The 22,989-nt window shown below is 44.1% G+C and overlaps 1 protein-coding gene across 1 annotated transcript in view; it reads right to left on the bottom strand.

Moving 5' to 3' along the window:
- The window catches only part of Frmpd3 (FERM and PDZ domain containing 3), a 95,910-nt gene extending 73,220 nt beyond the window's left edge, over nt 1-22,690 (bottom strand). Inside the window, exons 1-2 of the mRNA XM_028767494.1 lie at nt 22,570-22,690; nt 2,707-2,861 (exon numbers count right to left, since the gene is read on the bottom strand). Of these exons, the coding sequence (XP_028623327.1) occupies nt 2,707-2,854 (148 nt within the window). The 5' untranslated portion in view covers nt 2,855-2,861; nt 22,570-22,690. The remainder of the gene's footprint in view (nt 1-2,706; nt 2,862-22,569) is intronic.
- Nucleotides 22,691-22,989: the final 299 nt, after the last annotated feature.

Here is a 22,989-nt window from a genome sequence, read left to right as displayed (position 1 = left end):
TCTTTCTTTCTTTCTTTCTTTCTTTCTTTCTTTCTTTCTTTCTCTCTTTTGAAAATCTTTTCAGAGACTGAGAATAAGGAGTTAGATCCTTCATGACCTTGATTGTTATTTATGGACGTTTTAATAGGCCAGATTCCAACTTTTCTCTGTACAAGAAATGTGCTGCCCATTTTCCCTCAAAAACATATACATAGCAAATATGTCACTCAAGACCTAATCCCAACTGCTAGGGAGGCTGAGACAGGAAGATCTGAAGTCCAAGAGTGTCAGGGCTACTAAGTAAGTTCAAGGCCAGTCTGGGGAAATTAGCAAGACCCTGTGATAAGAGTTTGTGTGAAGACAGTCAAGAAGTAAGGATTTGTTTTAGCCCAGCATACATGCGGTTCAAAATACAAGTACAAAAATAAAGAGTCACCTGAGCATATATCAGTGGCTCTGGAGCCAGGGACTCACGTGCTGGCATAGCAAGAAGGAGTCACCAATGGAACAGCAAGGGAATTTAGTAGGTCATGCCTCCTGGCAGCTCAGTGACTTCAGGAATTGTAGACATGGGGTTGACCATCATACTCTTTGCAGTCACTGAACTGGACTCTCATCCTGTAGTTGCAATTCACTAACTGTGTGACCTTGAGTGAGACTTTGAATGTCTCCTAGTCGCTTATCTGTTAGCTGAGAAAATGACAGTACCCATACATCATATGAATGGTGGAAAGATAAATGAGGTGATGAATGTATAGTACTTAAAATAGCTGACTAAGCCAGGTAAAGCAGCTCATCCCTGGAATCCTAGTACTTGGGAAGTGGAGGCAGGCAGATCAGGAGTTCAAGACCAGTCTGAATCACACGTCGAGTTAAAGGCCACCTTGGGCTGCAGAAAAGCTTGTCTCACCAATAGAACAAAACAAAGGATACAAAATAGATGATCACTGATGGTGAGAACTGAATAAATGGTGGTTATTGGATCTTCCATTTGCTTTATTCTTCCTATCTACTTCTGTCAAAAACAACTACCTTTGGCTAGGGATGCAACTCTGTTGGTGGAATGCTTGCTTAGCACGCACTAGGTCATGGGCTCACTCTGCAGAACCACATAAACTGGATGTGATGGTGCACACCTATAATCCTAATACTTGAGAGAGACTGAGGCAAGACAATTATTTAAGTCCAAAGCCACCCGGGACTACATAGTTGATATCAAGGCAACCAGGGCTGCGCAAGACCCTGTCTCCAAAACAAATAAAAAGTCAACCAAATGAAAATCACAGTATCTTAGGCGGGGGCTACTTCACCTATTTTCTTTCCTTCTTTAGGGATGGGATTGGGGGAAGAGTCTTTCCAGGCTTCAAATTCTGTTTACTTTGAAGTTAAAGTAGAGGTTCCTGATGGTCTGTTGTTATACTAAGTTTTACCTATGCCTTCTTTCCAAGACAAATTTGATTTCTGATCAGAAGACAAAACTCTTCTGTCAAACTGCATGACTGACTCAGGAGCCTTAAGTTATCCACAAACTCCTGTATTGAATTTTGTTTGCTAGTGCCCTCCAGTTGAAGAGAGTTTACAGAAAAATATATATTTTTTCCTTTTCCTTTGAGGATAGTGAAATTCATCAAATTTCTGCAAGACCGGTTCGTACTCTGGCTGCTCCTTTTGACTGAGTGAGAAACTATTGTAAACATCTCAAGCCTCAGGCCTAGCAAGGGAGAAATAAAGCTCTTTTCTGTCAGTGCAGAGGAGATTCAAACACAACCATGCTCCAGCTCTATTTCATTCATGATGGCAGGGCTCTCTGCTTGGGGGCAGGGTGCTCATTCTTTTTCCTATCCCCTGGAGTCCCCTTCAAGCCCAACCTGCCCCTCACCTACTCAGACAGGCTGTGAGCAAACACTTGTCCAGTTGTTTCCTAGGTGACTGACCTCCACTATGCCTTGGTTTCCTCATTTGTAAAATGGGAGTGTCGCCTCTTACCCTGCTGACTTTGTTGTGAGAACTAAACAAAAGGAAATAAAAAACATGGGAGATATTTCATCAGCGGGAGTCTGGCCTTGAGACAGTTGGCTGTTTTCCTTTTCCCATCCAACCAGTGGCCTTGATACTATTTCTCATTTTCACTGGCTCATCTTTCTCACAAATAGTCTTCACAGCATGGAGATCAGAATATGTGTGCTTGTGTGTGTGTGTGTGTGTGTGTGTGTGTGTGTGTGTACACATCAGAGAATAGCTTTGTGGAGTTGATTTTTTTCCTTCCATGTTTATGTGGGTTCCAGGGATCAAACTTGGGTCATCAGGCCTGGACAGCCAGTGCTTTTATACACTAAGACATCTCTTTGGCCCCCAGATCCTTGAGGACAGGAGCTATGTCTTGTGCTTCCCTGCAACACTGCTGGGCTTAGAGTTGGCATTCTATAAGTATTCATTGAATTAAATTGAATGATACTTTCTCATCTAGGGTATGGCATCTCTCCTATGCATATTCAGTGAAAAGGGAAGGTTTGTTTTTGTTCCCCTCACCCCAAAATTCTCTTAACTGCAATCTTTGTCTTGGACCTCAGGTCACCTCAATGGTTTGTCATTAGTTGGCAAATCTTTACCTACTTTTGGTAAATTACTCGGTAAGCCCATATACTTGGATGCTCTGCTTTCTTGGAAGACAGGTAGGTATTGAAGATAAAAGCCAGGGGCTGGAAGTACCCTCTGAGGGACACCTACCTGGCCTCACAGATCGAACCACCACAGGCCTCTCACTGCCAGCCACGAAGCCAAAGCCATATATAGGGTCTCGGTGAATGGTCACTTGTCGAAGTGTCTCTGCTGGCAGCTGTACACATTCCATATCATTTGCGCTCTCTTCCTGCATCACATGACTGGGGGAAGGGGAAGATAGGAGCAAAAAAGATGCAAAGGGAGCTAAGCCTCAAAACCAGCTGGGAGGGACATCAATTATGGTTCTGGCTATGATACCGGGGAGATCACAGCTTAATTTCCTACACGCTTTGGGACCAGCAGAAGTGGTGACTACCATCATAGTTCATATTAGAGTAAGAGGGGGTTAGGGAGGAGAAGCTACTTGTCTTCAGGAGAAACTGGTGCCATGGGAATTGCAAGTCACAGTTATCCTCTATGGTGGTGGGACTGTAGAAGAAGCCCACATGCACATGTATTGTTCTGAAGTTAACTGGTATCACCTATCTTAATTGGCTATTAACTCCCTAAAGAAATCTAACCCCCCCCCCAGGGAACAGGCCCCAAAAGCAGGCGAATAAGTGAGAAAGAAAATGTGAAGTCATTCAAGAACAGGGGACATCTTCATGAAGTCCTTGTGCAATTTTAAACTTTAATGTCTATTAGGTAATATATAAAAAGGAACTATTTAGGTGGCATATATAAACAAGCGTGCTAATGTTCAGGACCATTAGTTTACACAATTGTATATAATGCCAACTTATTTCACTTAATGGGACAGCTGGAAAATGGCTCCTGCGGGCCAGAAGGGGAGCTTCCTGAGGCTACTGACAGATCTGAAACTCAGCCAAGGCTGGGGAAGAGGAAACACTTTCCTCACACCTGGGGAAGATTACAAGTTGTTCTCGATGTTCTTAAGCTCCTGAAGGTTAGCACTACACAGAGAACTGTATAAAACTTCTACACCAACGACCAGGATGAGGCATACTTCAGGCTGATAGGCCCGGGGGTAGCATTTGGATAAAGAGCCCTGAGGAATGTGAGTTTATAGGACAGTGGGGTTTTTGGGACATTGGGTCCCAGGGACAAGGGAGTTAGTAAGACAGGGAATGATGGTCTAGGAGAAGGACAAATCAAGCAGAGATGGAAGAGAGAGGGCGAGAGACAAGGGGCTCAGAATCTTAGAAACCTGATTTGGCTCCCCTGTAGCCTCAGGATTTCAGGCATAGCAGATGAGCCTAGGTTCCTTACCTCAGTATATCTATTCTCTGAAATTAAATTTCTATCCAGGGTCCTTCAAAACACAGGAGTAGGAGTTAATTAGTCAAAATAGCACAAGGTCTGTAAAAGATGTGGGAGGCTTTGACACTGGAAGAGTGATGCAATTGTTGACTAAGAATTCCAACTACTTCAGTGGCAGGTGGGTTCAAGCAGCTAGGTTGTTTATCAGGAACCAACTAATTAGAGTAAGCTTTTGACTTTTGTGGAGGAGGTGAGACTTGGAACAATTGTATAAAAGATAAATGATAGTCCAGCAAAGACCTTGCAGCTAGCTCTCTCTATCACCAGGGCTGATCTGAATGTAGCCACTTGTACTCTAGCTGTACCCAATACAGCCTGGAGACCTGACTCTTATCCCTTAGGGATGTAGAAAGGGATGCTAGGATAGGGCAAGCCTCTAGAAGGCAAGCCTAGAAGCTGGCTTCCTCCCTTCTTTCTACCATAGTAAGATGAATTGATGCTTTCTACAGAAAGGCATGAAGCAGCTGGAAGGTGGTTTGGCTATTTTCCTGGATAAGTATTTTGGGGGGACAGGGGCTCTTTGAGAGTGTGACCTGAGATGATTTTCTTACTTCAGTTTTTGCTGGTAGGTGCAAGTTTGGACTTAAAGTGAGCTAGAGAACTTTGTCTTGGGCTACCATCTCGCCTCAACCTTGAGGTTGCTGCTCAAATGAGCCTTTGTCTCCTGCCATCCAGTCTCCAAGACGATAAGGAGCCTCTTCCTGGGATGACATAAGCTGGTTGCCAATGTGGGTAGCAAGTGTGGCAGAGTGGATGATCGAGAGAACCTGTTGGGCTACACAGACCCTGATGTGGGCACCAAAGAGGCTGTAGGTATGCCGAGGAAATATGTTGTAGTGTTCTGAACTCATCCTCCCATCCCAATCACTAATAATCTAGATCCTTTCCTGCTTTTCTTTTCCTAAAGCTGGGGACACTTCAGCCTTCAGTGGTCCTTGAGGTACCATACCCCCAGTACTGATGAAAACAGTCACTCATGGAGCCAGAGCAAACAATGAGCCAAAAGCCTTTACTAACATGTTTTGCTTTATTCTTCTTACCCACAATGGTCAGTCAATGAGTATTTATTGAGTACCTACTTGGACAGTCCATCCCTGAGAAGACTGAGAAGCTTTGGGTCTTTGGCTATGAAGAGCTACCAGTCTCACCAGTCCAGCTGGAAGAGAAAGGGCAAGGGTCTAATGCATACAAAAATTTGAGTGTGATTGAGACCAGTAGATGAACTTGACAACTAAGTCAACCTTGTACATTCGGAGAAAGGTTGAAAAAGATGGAGAAGATGCTGTGGAGGGTGTGGGGATGTTTCTGGCTGGCCAGGAAAAGACGGAGTGCAGAGAGAGATGGGAACCCAAACTCTTTCTTTCTCTCACGAGGGTTGAAGCTATTCTCCATCGCCAAAGTCATGGCTCCAGGTGAAACTTAATCGCATTTCATTCCTCACTAGGGTTTTTCCAGAGCTGAACTAACTATTCCTAACTGGATCCTTCTCAATTCTACAAGTATCTGGTGCCTCCCAGTGCCTAGGCCGTCCCACACATCTAGGATCATGGGGAAAACCTCTATTAACAGATCCAGGAGACCATTTTAAAATCCAAATGGAAGGTCTTCCTTTCCTCCTGAGGTCTGCATTTTTCAGTGTCTGCAGCCCAGTCCCTCTGAAATTTGCTAAGTGTCTGGAGACTTGGGAGTGTCACTGAAGGCAAGCAGTGATGGATGAGAGGAGGTCAGCTGTCCAAAGGCCGTCTGACTGCCTTCCTGGGGAAACTAGGCAATTTGACTTGACTTCTGGTCTCTCCAAACAGGGTAACTCTGAGAAAATTATGAAGCAGCCAGAGCTCATGAGCCCTTCATTGCTTTACTTTTGGCATCTGCTATTTACTTCCATCATTTGCTCTCAAACACACAATACCTTCATTCTGTCCCGTTTTCTACCCAATGTCTCTAAAGTACCTGCTCATCTTACACTAGGGTGGCCCTCTCCATTTGGTGATCTAAGAACAAGTTCTAGGCTTTTCCTTCTGTCTCATAGTAACAACCTTTTAGATCCATGTGCTTCTTTGCATATTGACACCTATTACCTCATTTGAGAAAAAGTACTTTCCCATCCATTACCTCCTCACAGCTGCTATCTGTCCTGCCAAAGAGGTGAGGTGACTGCTCCTCCCCCAGCCCTCAAGGTAGAAGGAAGGAGCAGACATCCTCAGAAGCTGAGCACATCCGTGATACAGCTGGAGCCAAATCTCCTTGGCAGGTCCTGAAATCCCAGCACTACCAGCTGTATGCTGTCAAGCTCTGGGACCCCTGACCACCCAGAATTTCCATTAGAAGGTGGTTCAAACCCTGGCCAGGCCTGGGTGCTCAGCATGCATTATAATTAACCTGTCTCTGATCCTGTTCACTCTGTATTGTTGGGGAGAATGAAATGAGATCATGGTCACAGACGAGGAGCACTTAGAAGGTTAAGTATATGACATGAATGTAGAGGTGACAATATTATGGGTAGCATTATTCAGGGTGACCAGAGGAACAGAGGAAGGGAGCCAAAAATGAACTTTCATCCAAAGTCACACCCTTTCTTTTCAAGAGACAGCCTCACAATGCACTCTGCTTCTTTGTTAGACAGGTAGCCTATTTCCTGGTTCAATTATCAGACAATCTGACTGCAATTGAATGTTTCATTTCTCTGTGGACTAACCTGACCTCCATCAGTGACCAAAGAGAAACCAGGAGCTGGAGTTCAAGCAAACAACTGTTGGTAGGCTGGATGAGGCTAAAGACAGATGAACTGACAGGGCAATGAAATGGTTCTGAGCGAATGCTCTATCTTTTTATGCTTTGGGGCATAAGGACTAAAATGTTACAGTTACATTTCCAGGCATTGGCTTTTACTTCTCCATCTTTCCTTGCCTTTGGCTCCTTTTTCTTTACATTTGGTTAGCTCCTTGGGGAGTCTTGTCATTCTCCTTGAAACTGGCAGGATTTGGAGCCATGTGGCGCCAATTAGCCCTCTGATTCCAGTAACTGGAGCCTGACTCTTCTGGAAGCTCCAAAGATCCAGCACAGCAGGCAAGCAGCTGGGTCCCTATGAGATGCCATGGACTCCAGGTGGCAGTAACAAGAGAGTCCCATCCCTGGAACTCTGAAATAGCTCCTCTGGGTATAGAAGTCTTTCCCCTTGTAAAGGTGCCCTCACCTCTCATTTCAGCTGGCTGTTTCTTACTATGTATTGCTCTTCAAATTTTAATGTGCACATGGGTCATGTGTGGGGATTATCAAATTATTCTGAGGCAGCAGGTCTGTAGTCAGCTCTGACATTCTGACACCCTCCAGAGTGATACCACTATTGACTATAATTTAGAATGCAAGGACATTATCCTTAGACAATTGGAGGACCACAGTCAGGTTGGAGAGCTGAGGTGATTTTACTCTGTTTTGCTGCTGCACCATTGAAGGTCCCAGTTACAATACAACTGTTGCCAGGGGTGGTGGCACACATGTATAATCCCAGGAACAGGGACAAAGAAACCGGAACAAGAGTTCAAGGTCATCCTCGGCTACAGAGGCTAGCCAAGTCTCCATGAAACCTTGTTTCAAAAATACTAAAAACCGTATCAATAAAAAAAAAATCAATTATCATCTATGAGAAACACACTGATTTATGTAAACATAGCTCTGGATGGCTGAATCAGATTTATCTGAGGCATGAATATGGAGAGCTCTAAACATTTATGAAATGAGACACAAGGGTAAGTAAGGAGAAGAAAAATAGGGATAGATCTATTTGGCCCTACTGGAGAATTGGGTCAGCCAAGGATTAGCTCAAATACTAGAGATGTCTGGGAGTCAGGTAAGTTAGATGTTGAAAGGATACTGTAAAATATTAGTGTTTACTGAGGACTTGCCATGCTCCAGGATCTAGCCACATATTATCCCCACTCCATCTTGATGGCAACCCCCTTAGCTAGGCAGTAGTATGACTATTTTACAGATAAGAAAACAGACAAGAGAGATCCATACAACCTGCTAAAGAACATGCACTTAAAAGCCACGTGGAACTGCAACATGAATCCCGGTCTGCCAATTATTCTATGATTTTTTTTTTTTGACAAGAACTTATGGACCTAGCAGATTCTCAAAATGTAGTCAGGTCAACTCAATAGACTGTTCCTTCCAGATTGAATCGAGGGCCTTCCAGATTGAATCGAGGGTTGTTTCAGTGCTGTTTTTAAGGGCAGCCATCTGGACTGGAGAGATGGCTCAGTGGTTAAGAGCACTGACTGTTCTTCCAAAGGTCCAAAGTTCAATTCCCAGCAACCACATGGTGGCTCAAAACCATCTGCAATATGATCTGATGCCCTTTTCTGGTGTGTCTGAAGACAAACTACGGTGTACTCATACACATAAAATAAATAAATAAATCCTTAGAAAAAAGAGCAGCCATCTTTGAAGCCACCATAACGGTAAATGACATCAGGGACACTAGGCACAGAACTGACTTCCTCTTACTCATAGAGGATATATTCTAAGGTAACCCTCTCATCCAGTGTTACCTTAAATCAAAAATAATAGCAAACTCTATATTGTGGTTATTTCCCTGTACTTTATCCCTATGATAAAGTTTAATTTAATAAATGAGGCACAGTAAGAGATTAACAACAATAAAAGAGAAGATGGTTTTATTGGTGTATATCTGTAATCCCAGTACTCCAGAGGTTAAGGCCACAGGATCAGGAGTTTGTGGTCACACTGGGCTACATAACAAGTTTCAGACCAACCTCGGGTATATAGTCAGAATCCTGACTCAAGGAAAGAAATGAAACTAAACCAGACTAAAACTGTAACAATGTATTTGGGGTGGTTTGAGTGATAATGGCTCCCCACAGGCTTATAGCTTTGAATACTTGGTGCCCAGTTGGTGAAACTCTTTTAGGGACTGAATAGGAGGTGTGGTCTTGTTGAAGAGGTGTGTCACTGGAGGTGGGCTCTGAAGTTTTGAAAGCCCTTGACAGCTGCCCCCCAACCTGCCTCCAACTTGCAGAACAGACGTAGAACTCTTCTGCACCATGCTTGCCTGCCTGCTGCTATTCTATTCACCATCATGACTGTGGACTCACCCTCTGAAACTGTAAGAAGCTTCCAGTTAAATGACTTATACATTGACTCGTTCATAGTGTCTCTTCATTGCAATAGAACAATAACTAAGGTGGTATTATCATAAAAATTATTTTGGAGATTTGAATTGTTTACTTTTGGAATTTTTAACCTCTAAAGGTGTTGGGCTCGGGTTGAATGAAGGGAACTAAAACTGCAGAAAATGAAACCATTGTCTGAGAGGTCTTGCCTGACCTCTCCATGGTTGAATACCACCCGTCTTTCTCCCTTCCCTTGAGACCTCTGGAGCACTTAGTCAACAGCAAACTCTTTTGTACTTTCCACTTCATTCTGAAACTGCCTGCCATCTTCTTTTCAAACTGAGACCTGGTTCTTCCTTGAGGCTAGCACTTCCCCACTCATCCTTCCGGTACCCTGGAAGTGGGCAGGGGATGAAGAAACCAAAATCTGCCCCCCTCCCCTTGGTGCCCGAGAGTTTTAAGTGTTTTTGGTTGCCTTGGATGGCTCCCCTTCCATTCTTTTGGATTGGTCAGCTTTGACAAAGAAAGGTGAACTGGCAGGCCCATGGCCTCAGGTAAACATGTTTAGGACTAGTCAGCTGGTGGGGGTTGGGAGAGGAGGTGGTAAGAATCTGCTGGCAAGAGGAAAGTCCACCAGGCCTTTATCTCAGATCAGGAGGCTGAGGAAGAGCTCAGAAGTTTGCTATCTTTCTTATGTATCTGTCTGCTTGTCATCAGAGATCTGTCTTAGCTCCTAGTTCTTCATTTTTTAAGTGGAAGCTGCTTATATTTTAAATTATTTTTTTGTTTCTTTCTCTGAATCTCACATCCTTTCAGGCCTGCAGAGGAGGTAGGCTGTCTGTACTTACCGGTGCTGTCTCTAGGCCATTGGTTGTTTCTTGTGAAATGTCCCTACCTTCTGAGCCTTCCAGCCACTTCAATGTCACCTGCAGACTTTCTATGTAGGTCCCAAGGTTACTGAGGACTTCAGTTCCTAGTTATATGTGATCTCCTCCTCCAGTAATTTAAAAAAGAAATCTTGGTACAATATGCATAACATAAAATGTACAAGTTCAGCCATTTTGACTTGTATGGTTAGTTCTGTGACATTAAAATCACTCACATTGTTTTTCAGCCCTTACAACCATCCATCTCCAGAATGCTTTCCTCTTCACAAACGGAAATGTATGCGTTTGGCATATTTTAGGGAGGATAATGTTTTCAGGATTCATCCGTATTGTAGCCTGTGTCAGCACCTCCTTCCTTTTAAGATTCAATAATATTCTATGTATGTGCCACATTTTATTTTTCTGTTGATGGACACTTAGATTGTTCCTAACATTTGGTTACTTCGAACAATGTTGTGAATACAGATGTATAAATATGGGCTGGAGCCTTGATTTCACTTTTGGGGAGGATTATACCATGTTTTAGTTTCTCCTAAAGGCTCATGCCTCCAGGGCTTAGTTGCTGTTTGGAAACTGACTGGATTCCAGGAATCAGAGTCAGTCAATGGCTGGATCTTGTGATGGATATAGAATGTGACACTGTTACTGAGAGGTAGGAGGAGGGGCCTTGTTTGGATGAATAAAGATGTCAGTAGAGTGTCATGGAGAAATTCAATCTTGTTCCTTTTCTGTCTTTGTTTCCAGGTTGCTACGATGTGTTGTGCAGCTTTCCTTTTTTTGTAACCTTCCTTCATGGTGTTTCTGATGCGCCATGGGCTGAAAGTCAGTGGAATCAGCCAATTGTGCACTGAAATCTATGAAACCATGATCCAGAACCAATTCCATCCTCTTTTAAAATTATTTTTCTGAAATATTTGGTACAGCAAGGAAAAAACTGACTAATTCAACTTAGAAGTGAGATTGCTAGATATTACGAGAACCCCACGATTGATTTTTTTTTTTTGAAGATTGTCTGTAGTGTTTCCTATAATGGCTTTACCACTTCTCTCTAAATATCACTTTATTTTCTGTTTATTGTTTTGTTTTCATAATAGCTATCCCAATGGTGTGTCCACTCCTACTTTTGATGTCCCTATTGGTGAATCCAACGTCTACAGGTGGTGAGGATGTCACTGAAAAATAACTTCCTCCAGTGAACTTACTTCATTGTCTTACCTAGACATTATCAACTATTGTACTAACTCAAGTGCTAACACTCCACTACTTATTATGCTATCTCCTATGTTGGGAGCCGACTCCTAGCAGAAAGCGGCTATCATCTTTGCAGCCATCTCGAGCCATATACCTTGACAAGAGACTTGTTTTCTGCAGCCCACAACAGCTGAGCACACTCTGATGAGCATCTTGTTTTTCTCACATATCTTGTTTTGCTGCTTAGTGTCCCCAGCTGCAAGGTGCACGTGGTGTCCACGCTGCAAGGCACATGACATAGTGCCTTCAGCTGTGCTTGTCCACGAGGGCAAGACACATGGTAAAGGGTATAAATACCCAGGATTTACTTTCAATAAAGAAGACTTGGTCAGACTCTGTCTTGTCTCCATTCTTCACGTCTCTTGCCCTCCCATCCCCACTCTCTCCCTCGCTAGACCCTAACCCGAAGACCGGAGCAGCAGAACGGGCCCGGGACAAAGTGGCTTCCGAATGTGGGGCAGAACGGGCTGTTGCACTACTAGACTTAAACTTTCTTCCAAAAGGTTCCCATTGCAGGAGTCACCAGAATGCATGATGATCACTTATTCATTTCTCACATTCCCTGGAAACCTCTTTCTTCATTGTTTCCTGAGTCAACTCTATTTTCTAGCTCTCTAAATATCAACTTGTCCTGCTTACTCACTATTTCTCTACTTCAAGCACTTTCTTAGCTTCAAGTCCCCTCTTCTGCAGATTGTAAGTTCTTGGCCTTCCATTATGATCATTCTCTCCCAAACACCTTCAATTCCCCCTACCTCTGCAAGAATTGCCAGATTAAAACCCTACCATTGATGAACTCAACCATATGTAGTCTTACAGAAGTTAGAGGAAGCTTCAAACAAACTATACAGCCGGGCAACTGGCTTTCAGTGTTAACCTAATGATCTCAAATCTGGCACATGTTTTCACTGATGTGTGGCCACTACTTTCTTACCCTCTAAATATGCCTATGTCATAGCTCCTCTTCTTTTTTCAATCTTCCCATCAGTTCATTTTGAGGCTTCAAGATGTCTCAGTGGATGAGACCAAAAAGGCAGAAGTTATCAGATAAGATTAGTCCCATCTCACTACCACTAAATGCTTAGAGCACCACATGTATACAGCTTTACCCTGCTGAGGCAGAGGATGATTATTTTCGTTCATCAATGGAAAGCCTTGTTATTTATGTTCTGATACCAATCTTCCTTACCTTATCAATCATTTTAATCCTTTGAGCATCCATTCTTTTCCTTAAAATAATCTACTTCCCAAACCATACTGCCATATTGATGGAAGCTGTCTATCCTTATGAAAACAAATCAAACTCACTCCCCCCCACACACACACTACACAATTTCTTGGAAGTTACTGATCTATTTTCCTGCTCCCTTACACAGAAAAAAAGATGTCAAAAAAATCACCAGCAACAAACTTCCATATATACTTTCTCATCTCATTCCCCTCTTTGAACATTTAGCATATGGCTTTCACATCTATCATTCCACATTTGCTCTTTTAAGAGACTCTTCTGTCTTTTATGGATATATATCCCCAGTCCTGCTCTTATGTCTACATTTACCACTTACCAAATGTAGACAAGGATGGCAACTCTCTCCCTCTGGAAATACTCTTCTGCTTGTTTTCTGCGAGTATCTCCTGTTTGTTCTTCTACTTCTTTGGTTACTTTCCACAGTCTCTTTTACGGCTTTCTTTCTTTCATCAACACTCGATATTGGGTTCTGGGGCTTCCTGCCTGCATTTCTCTTATTGTTCTCTTCTCTTTCCTGAGGTGGTGCTATGCAGCACCCTGACTTTAAATACAACCAACATGTAGATGTTGTCTCCCAAACTTACATTTTCCTTTCTTTTCTTCAGGAGTTCCCAAACTCTTAGACATTGACATTTCTATTTTTATATCTCTCAGGAATCTCAAACTTAACATGGCTGAAACTGAACTCTTGATTTTTTTTTCCCTGTCTAAAACCTCATTCAGCATTCTTCATCTTAGTACATGGCACTGAGTCAAGCTGAAAAATCCGAGTCCTTCTTGAAGCCTGTCTTTCTTCCTTCATCCTTGACATCCAATTTCTCAATAAGTATTGTCAGCTGTCACTTCAAAAACACATCCAGAATCAGTCCAATTCTCTCCATCTTCATGGCTGTCACTGATGTAAGCCACCGTCACTTCTCCTGTGGATTGCTGCAGCTGCCTACTTATTGGCCTTCCTGTATCACTGCTGTCCTCGTCTAAATTTGCCATCTATGGATATTGTAATAGTTGAGACGAGAGCCAGTCCCTCCCTTGCTTAAAACCCTTCAGACACTCTCCATTGATAGTAAACAGTATTGCAACTCATTTTCCATGACTCACATGTCCTTTGTGATCCCCCAATGCTATTCTTATTATTGACCATTATAATCTGGCTCCATTAGCTACTCCTGAGTTTCTCACCATACCAAGTTCTTTGCCATCCCAAGGCCAGTCCACTTGATATTCTATTTTCCTGGAAACCTCTTTCCTTATTTTCCACATGGTTGATCTTTCATCCTTTATGTCTATTCTTAAATATCATTCTTCAACAAAGGCCTTTCCTGGAAACTGTCTTATTATTGTAACCTGTTATTTCCTTTATGAGACTCATCACAATTTGTAATTACGTATTCTGTGGCTATTTTGCTATATACTCTATGAGTTGGGACTAGGCCTCTTTTGTTTAACAGTATTCCTGTTATGGCACTTGGCACATAGTTGGTGCTTAGTGTTTTCCAAGTGAACCAATGTATAAATGAGTAGGAACAATTTTGAGGCACACAGAATAGAGGTCTCTGGTCACTCTATGCACTTCACTGTCAAATAGCTACTGGCTGTGGTTCACTTTGGGTAAATCAGACTTATAGTTTGTGATTGTATTGGTCAGACTCTCGTTCCTATAACAGATACCTGAGAAAATCCACATAAAAGAGGAAGACATATTTTTGGTCCATGGTTTTGCAGGTTTCATTGTATGTTCACTTGGTATTCCATTATTTCATGGAACTCTTTCTTCATTCTTCACATGGATGCCCTTTTGTCATTTAAGTTTCTGCTTAAATATCACCTCCTTACAAAGGTCTTTCCTAGAAACTCAATCCTGCTGCTTCTAGGTCTGTGTTGAGGTTGAGGCTTGTGATAGAGAATACATAGCAGAATAAAACAGTTCTCTTCATGGCAAATAAGAAAGAGAGGAAGGGACAGACAACAGGACACATCTTTGCAGCACATATATCCATTGACCCACTTCTTCCAACTAGGCCTTTCTATTTGTCACCTCCTCCTAAACTATTGATTGATGAATCCATCAAGGATTAATGCATGGATTAGATGAGATACTTTATGATCCAATCAAATCTACCAGTTGGGAACTAAATCTTCAACATCTTTGGGGGATGTGGTGGTTTGAATATGCTTGGCCCAGGGAGTGGCACTATTTGGAGGTGTGGCCTTGTTGGAGTAGGTGTGGCCTTGTTGGAGTAGGTGTGGCCTTGTTGGAATAGGTGTGGCCTTGTTGGAGGAATTGTGTCACTGTGGGGGTGGGCTTTAGGACCCTTGTCCTAGCTGCCTGGAAGATAGTCTTCTCCTACTGGCCTTCAGCTCCTCCTGTACCATTCGTACCTGGATGCTACCATGTTCCTGCCTTAATGATAATGGACTGAACTTATGAATCTGTAAGCCAGCCCCAATTAAATGTTGTCCTTATAAAAGTTGCCTTGGCTATGGTGTCTCTTCACAGCAGTAAAACCTTAACTGTGGTAGGAGACATGTGTCATATCCAAGCCATGGCAGTGGATCTGGCCTAAAGGAGACACTCCTCAACATATCTGGCCAAAGACCAGTGTAGGTAGAGAATGTAGTAGTCCAAGAAAGAGTCCAAGACTACAACACAGGAAGGAACAGAGACATTAGAGCTCCAAGTCCTTTCACTTATAGGGAAGGGGTTTTCTTTAAAGGGTATGCTATCATCTTTTCAGAATGGTCAGAAGCAGTGGGGTGGGTAGGAAAGTCAATGATCCTTGCCACTCCTGAGTGTCTCTGGGTGGCTGAGTTGGTTACTTTCCTTGGGCTAGCTTCCCCTTTCTTCCTAGGTCTTTATGGTCCGGAAATTTCCTCTTCAGTTGAGCTTAAAGAAGCATCTTTGGGAAAACTTGACAGTATCTGGATTCTTTGATTGTCTAAACTAGCTTTTCCCTGGTGGGGTGGAATGCAGGTGCTGTCCCCTGTCAGAAGGGGGCAAGTATAGAGACCACAATTATCTGTTCTTCTATAAATATTTGGGAGCTTAGAGTGATTTTGTCCAATACCAAGCCTAAAGTGTCTCTGAAAGGAATCGGTAGAGAACCTTTTCTGCAGCTGCCCCCACTTTCCGTCTTTTCCTCAAGGGCTACACATTCAGTAGATTCCGACATGCTGTCTAATAGGTCCAGACACACTCCTAAACTCTCCTTGCTGGGCCTGTCAGTCTGGTGACAGATGTTAGGGCTGTTCCAGATGTGAGGCTGATGCCATATGGCATTCTGGGTCACAAGGTCTGAAGCTGCTGCCATTGAGCTGTGGCAGAGTTATTGGGGAGAGCCTTGTAGTTTTGCTCTCACCCGCCTGTCACTGGCTGAGGCAGTGATGGGGAACTAGAGCAGTGGAATATTCCTGGGGGGCTTGAAGAAGTTGTCATGTCATCCTAAAGTACCCTGGACACTTCGGTCTCCACCTTCCATCTATGACATGAAGTATTTCTCTGAAGGAGGCCAAGACAGATTGACTGAGACAGAGGGAAAGACATAAGGAATGAAGGGAAAGTTGAGCAAAAAACGGAAGGTAGCTGGACAGAAAAGGAGGACTGCCAGAGCCGAGAGAGAGAGAGAGAGAGAGAGAGAGAGAGAGAGAGAGAGAGAGAGGCAATTACAACAGGACAGAGGGGAAATAGAACAAAAAGGCCTTGGAGTCCTTGAAGGGAAAAAGACAGGCTTAGGGAAGGCAACCACTAGGTACCAATTCTAATCCCTTGTCCTCTAAATGCCTGCCAGCTGCCCTCATTGTTACCCTTAAGGCGTCCACCATTGCTCAAGGACCATATGGTAATGAGAGCCTTTAGATAGAGTACTTCTGAGGATGGAACTCTTCTGGGAGGAGGATTGCTATTATGCCATACTGACAGCATGATGCTCCTATCTGGTTCACAGATGGAGATGCAAGGGGTAAGTGACAAATGGGAAACATTATGAGGGAAAGACTCGGACATTTTCCTGACTTAGGCCAATTTTCCAGTCACTAGAGGCTGGAATTTTTTTGTGAAAGAGGAGATCAAGGAAGCCAAACAGAACTGGGAGAGAACCTCAGCAAGTAGGAAAGCATAGCCATGATAGGAAAAGTAGAGGTAGCAGGGAAAGGAACAGCAGACCTGGATTCTCCCCCTCAGTACATACTATCTCTGAGGCCAGGCTGGACTGCAGGGCTCTGGCACAAAATGCCAAGCCAGAAGAGGGTCTCTTGCCACCTAGTTTTTCTCTTGGATCTTAGCCTTTGGTCTGTCAAGGGCTGAACTGTAAACAAAGCTTGGAGGACAGACAGAGGGAGCAGGTGTGGCCAGGAGTTTCTGGGAACTTCCCAAGTAGCTGTTTCCAGCAGCCAAAGACCTAGGACTCATATAGCACCTCCCTAGGGGCTGGTTGGCAGGCACTGACTGCACAGGGCTCTGGGTAAAGCCTCTTAAAGCCAAAAGAGGGCCTATTCAGCTGTTGGGCTGTGCCAAGACCTTCTTCTTTATGAGTCTGCTAAGCATCATGGCCTGAGCAGCCACCAGCCCTGGATGCCCCCAGCCTCTGATTTTGGTCAACTCCAGGACAATCTCAGAGTTGGCAAGGACCATGCAAGTTATTGAGTTGCTCTTGTTGCACCCCTGCTGATTTCCAGAAACAGGAGGGGAAGGATAGGACTGCAGCTGGGTCCTAGATGAAGTGCCAGACCTGGACCAGTTGAAAAGGAGGGGATGAAGAACAGGTCCAGAGACCAAAGCATCCAGGAACTACTTAGCCAAAGGCATGAAGGTGAACCGAAGTACAGGCTAGCAGGAAAGAAAAAGGGTATAGATAAATCAGACTGTGAGTAGGACTTTCGTACATTCTACCTGTCATATGTGGCTTTGCATGGGGCACAGGATCTTTCCTCAGTCTTCTCTTGGAGACCTCCTGAGAGGACAAGAAAGTACGTCTATCCTAGTTCCTTGCCTAAAATGTCTGAAATGTGTATCTTCATCTTAGGACTCACGACTAACAGGTACCAGGCTGATCTGGAGGAGAGAGACACCCCTATCTCCTTCTTGTGTGTCGTTTTAGACCTATTCAATCAGTTCATCCCAGATGCAAGGCAGAAATTAGGTCAAGAAGCCACTAGACAAAGGAAAACGTGTGAACAGAGGCCTGGTTCACTCATTATACCCTGCCAGGAGGTGTCCAGAGATGTTAACTGCAGTTTCAGGACAATGAGACACCTTTTATTCTGCCTAATTGCATCTTCCTGCTGAGACAGAAGAAGGAATTTTAGGTCTTTCCCAAACTGGGGTCAGAAAAGAAGAATGAAGTTGATGAATTCTCCACCAAAGAATTAAAGCTACAGGCACAAAAGAACAGGCTCAAGGCTACAATCCATCCAGAGGTTAGACGTAGAGTAAGGGACTAGAAGGGAGTAAGGTATTTCCTTAGAAAGGAGAAATAGAATATATAGTTATGGAGAGACAGAAGACAGACTGGAACAGGAGGATAAAACAGGGAAAGGAAAGGAAGAGGAGGATACAGAGGAAATACAAGGAGGAACAACAAACACTAAGGACCATCTGAGGGCTGCATAGAAACCTACTACAGTAGAAGCTTCTTAAAAATAAATACATATAGGGGAGAAATCTAAAAGGAGTTACCAAATAATGGGAGAGGCAGTGCCCCAATTAGACATCTTTCATCAAGTAAAACCTCCAATAACAGGAATGGGCTACATCTACTTGAGTCATTGGCCAAAGATGGCCCCATGGGAATCCCCAAACAACCTAGGCTACTCCCAAAGCTATTGGTTATTCTCTACAAATTGATGGTAAGGCCCTATTGCTGAAGATAACACCTATACAAGTCATTGAACACAGCGATGTTGAAACTGTTGCCCACCTAGAGCCTTCACCCTTACTGACTAATGTTCATGGTATTGGAAGGTACTCTGCACGCTACCAGAGGAGAAAGGTATCCACAAATCTAGCCATAAAACCTGTGACCTACAATGGTGACCTGCCTACCAAAGTGATACAAAGATGGTTGGATTAACTGACCAGAATCTGATTGGATTTAAGACCTACTCCATGAAATGGAACCCATTCTTGACACTGTTTTGGTGTCCAAGAACCTGAGATTAGGTAGGTTATGGACCTGGGGCAGAAAGATTCTAAGAGCTTGAAGAAATGGAGAACACCAATGAAACAGGCCTCCTAGATACAGTAGGACTAATACACATATGAACTCACAGAGACTGTGGCAGCATGCACAGAGCCTGCATAGGTTCAAGCCACATGGAGTCTCAGCAATGAGAAGGAAAATGGACACATGTCCCATCCCTAACCAAGAGGGTACCTAACTGACAACAGAAGGAAAACAAGATTTCTCTAATGGAATCTCATTGTGTATGTCAACTACACTTAAGGGTAAGTCCCATGATAAATTCTATGGTGATTTTATAGATTGTTTTTGTCTTATATTGCTTTGTTGGGCATTTTTTCATCTCAGTGGTCTTTTGCATATATATTATGGTTTCGTGTGTGTGTGTTGTGCCTTTTCATATGTTTACTTTATGTTTTTTATCTGCCTGTTTGTTTTCTAAAGAGAGAAAGAGGGGTAGAGTTGGATACGTGGGGCGATGGAAAGGATCTAGGAAGAGATGAGGGAGGATCTGTGATCAGAACATTGTGTATGAATTTTCAATTAAAAAAAAATCAAGAAGGGGCTGGAGAGATGGCTCAGCGGTTAAGAGCACTGACTACTCTCCCAGAGGTCCTGAGTTCAATTCCCAGCAACCACATGGTGGCTCACAACCATCTGTAATGGAATCCAATGCCCTCTTCTGGTGTGTCTGAAGGCAACTACAGTGTACTCATATACATAAGATAAATAGACGTGCTTTTTAAAAAATCAAGAAAAGTGATCATTTCTGAGGACTTTTAGTTACTGTACCCCAATAACTTATTAACCAAAAAGACCCCTCCCTAAGCCTTCAGGTTTTGGCATTATAGTATATTTTTATTTTGGTTGATTAAAACCCACAGAACCAGGGCTTTGTTGAAGAATAATGCCAAGTTCTCTCTCTGCTCCACCTTCTTTTACAAGGAAGGATGGCAAAGTCCCTTGCTGTGAAGGAGGGGCTCTCTGCAGCTTTTGGATAACATTAACTAATTCCTTCATCTGTATATCCACCAAAATAATCTGCTGTATATCTACTATGTACCCAGCCTGTCCCTCCAGGGAAATTGCAGTCAAATATGGAGGCAGGTATGTAAACAAACACAAAGCCACATGTCATCTGGCTGCACAGAGGGCAGCAGAAGATGCTGTGGGAGCACAGAGGAAGGCATCTCCCAGCAGATCTCCCTTACCCTTGCAGAGTAGTGAAGGTGAGAAGGACATTCCAGGAAAGGAATGTCAATTTTGACAGCAAATGAATAGTAAGAAAGAGTCAGCAAAGAAGGACACCTCTGGGTATTTAAGCCACGGCAATTAGATGAAATTACAGAATAAATTCAAGCAAAAGTTTCTTTTGAGCACAGTCCCCCACCGATTCCTTTCATGCGGCCTTATGAAATGATGCAATGTACTCTGATGAGACCACAGAGATGAGAGCCAGAGCCCTGCAAACACTGGGGTTACCGGGGCATTTCTCATACACCGCCCTGGAAGCATACTTGGAAGTCCCCTGTTAAAGGAGCAGCAGGAAAGGTTGGCTTCCAGCAGGTTCAATAAGATCCAGCCATAGTCTCAGACACCAGAGGCATGGCGCTCACATACCCTGTTTTGTCCACATTGAAGAGGATCTATTAAATGCTAGCTCTCTGAATGGGCTGGGGAAATAGGAAATTACAAGGACCCCATTGAAGGGTTAGATACAGCCCAGGAACAGCCCAAAGGGTTTTAGTTACACATAGGTTTCGGCTCACAGGGATCATTCTGGATGGGGGCACAAGAACAATATTATGCATGTATGGGCTGCAGCTTCTGCCACCAAAGCTGTAGCTTCAGAACAAGTCCCCTTCCCTCCTTAGGGAATACAAAGACAGTTTTGCCCATCATTGCAAATATTTTTTTTTTAAATTAACTCCTAACAGAGGTACTCAGATAGAGCCATAACATCGGATTAACAACTCCAAGCCAGCAAACCAGACACTTGTTTAATTAATAAAACTTATAAAGCATAGCAACTTATTGATGTTACAGGCACGGCGCTTAGTACAACAACAAAACCCAAATCCATCTGAAACACTCTGTCTTCTCCTGGAAGCCTGCTCTCCACCAAACTATGCAATTCCATCTTTAGTGTAAAGGGAGCAATGTGCAAAGAAAAAGAGAGTGGAGATTTCTGGGCAAATGGCTGGGGACTGTGGTAAACACAAACCCCTCTTGTCATGAACAGATCTGTCCAAAACAGCTGTGGTTTTGGAGTTATTGGATGTGGGTTGGAAGCCTCATCCCTTTACCTATAAAGAGAGACTCATTATAGGACTCACTTCAAAGTACCCATACAAAGATTTAATACATGAAACATGCTGGCAAAGTAACTGCTCATTTATAGGATCTACTAGCAATTATTATTATCATTGGGCATCCAGTAATAGGATCTGCTGTGCTCTAACCAACTGTTTGTCTTTCTCCACAGTTTGTAATGGGGGGGGTAATTTGATAAATTAATTCAACATTCTTTGGGACTGGGCCCTGACTTCAGAAATACAGAATTAGAATGAGTTTTGCCACAGGGAAATCAACCTGGTTTTTATTGGCCCATTAAAGCCAGCTTGTTACCAATATTTCCAATAGTTACCAATGGGGATGTGTATGAAGAAAGAGTGGGTTGAAATCCTAGCTCCACCCCTCACTAGTTGTTGAACCATAGTCTTGACCCGGCTCTGTATGGCTCGATTTCTTAATTTGTAAAATATGAATAATATTAGAATTTACCCTACAGGATTTTATCGTGAAGAATGAATAAAATACTGCATATAAAGTACTTAGAACTGTGCCTGGCACATAGCAAGCTCCGAGCAAATGACAGCTAGTATTGTTATTATTGCATATGACTTGTTATTACTGGGAGGTAAGCCTGACCAAAGTAGCTGAGGATTCAAAAACAGGGGAGATACGGGTCTTGTTATGTCAGACCTAACACCGTCTGAATTTTACACAGCCTAGAGAAAATAGTGACAGGAATGTTCCTGCCAGTCTCACTTGCTAATGGATGATATTTCTGTAAATAATGCACCACCAGGTGGGTAACAGTGGTCATGTTTCTCAACCTGCCTGTGCTTGGAGAAAACTGAAGTCTCAGCTGCCCCCTCCCCACAATGCAACAGCATCCCCTGTGCACCTCCCCCACCATCAAACAGCACAACCTAGCCACTAAGCCTGGGGTACTGAGGAGGGAGGCTAGAAGCCCAGGTCTTTTCCCACTGGACTCAGTTGCCCGCAGGAGACCAAATCTCTCACCTGGAAGGGATCCTGAAGGATCTGGCTACTGGCAGGGGGCTTTGGTTCCAACCCCCTAGAAGCGCTGCCTTCCCTCCCCTCCAGCTTTCTGCTCTCCTCGCCTCTCTACCCCATCTTCACCTCTCTACCCCACCTTCGCTCCCCGCCCCCCACCCTCAACAGGAAAACTTCCCGCTCCTGCAGCCACTTTGCCATCGGTATCCAAACCTCTGCCCCGCGTGCATCTTGCCTTGACATTTCCTCATCCGTGGAGCCGCGAACCCACCCGAGGACCAACCGCTTGGCAACGAAAAGGAATTCTTGGGGGCTCGAGGTGGGGGATGAAGAGAAATGTCACCCCCTGAAGCTCGAACTCTGTAATCCTCTGTTCCCTACCCCCTAACCTTGTCCCCCCTCGGTCCCGGGGAGGAGCGAGGAAGGGGCACTCACCCAGAAGGGGCATGTGCTAGAGCTGCCCCCAAGTCACTCTGAGATGCCAGTGAGGATCTTAGCAGTTTCTGCGGACCTCACAACCTCACACACGCCCAGCTATAGGACCCTTTCCCAAGGAAGCCCTAGCCTGACTGCTGGGGCACAGTACTTACTGTCGGGGACCCTCTCCAGGCCCGGTCTGCGTGGCTGCGGAGCCGGGAACCCTCCCTCCGCCTCTCCCGCGCACTGCCCCTGCCTGTGCCCAGCGCAGACACTGGCGGCAGCGGCGTCTGTAGGAAGAGAAAGATCACGCCTGCCTTAGAAACCCAGCCCCTGCTGTGACCAGAATCTTAAAGAACGCGGCGACTGGCTCAGCCCCTGAGCTGAGGCTGAGGTGATGAACTAAGCAGGGAGCTGAGAAACAGCCCCTCTTTTGCACCTGGATTCTGGACCTCGTGAGCAGTCTGGTGTCCCTGGGGGACCCCTCCCTCTGGGAACAGAGGTGTATGGATAATCCAGCTGCCGCTTGGCTGAGCACTTACTAAGAGCTGGACACTGTGCTTTGCATGCATTTTCTCATCCCAGGGCCCTTT

This window comes from Grammomys surdaster, unplaced genomic scaffold (assembly GCF_004785775.1).
Source record: "Grammomys surdaster isolate TR1022 unplaced genomic scaffold, NIH_TR_1.0 173, whole genome shotgun sequence".
In the NCBI taxonomy this organism is placed as follows: domain Eukaryota; kingdom Metazoa; phylum Chordata; class Mammalia; order Rodentia; family Muridae; genus Grammomys; species Grammomys surdaster.
This window is presented reverse-complemented; position numbering and strand designations above follow the sequence as displayed.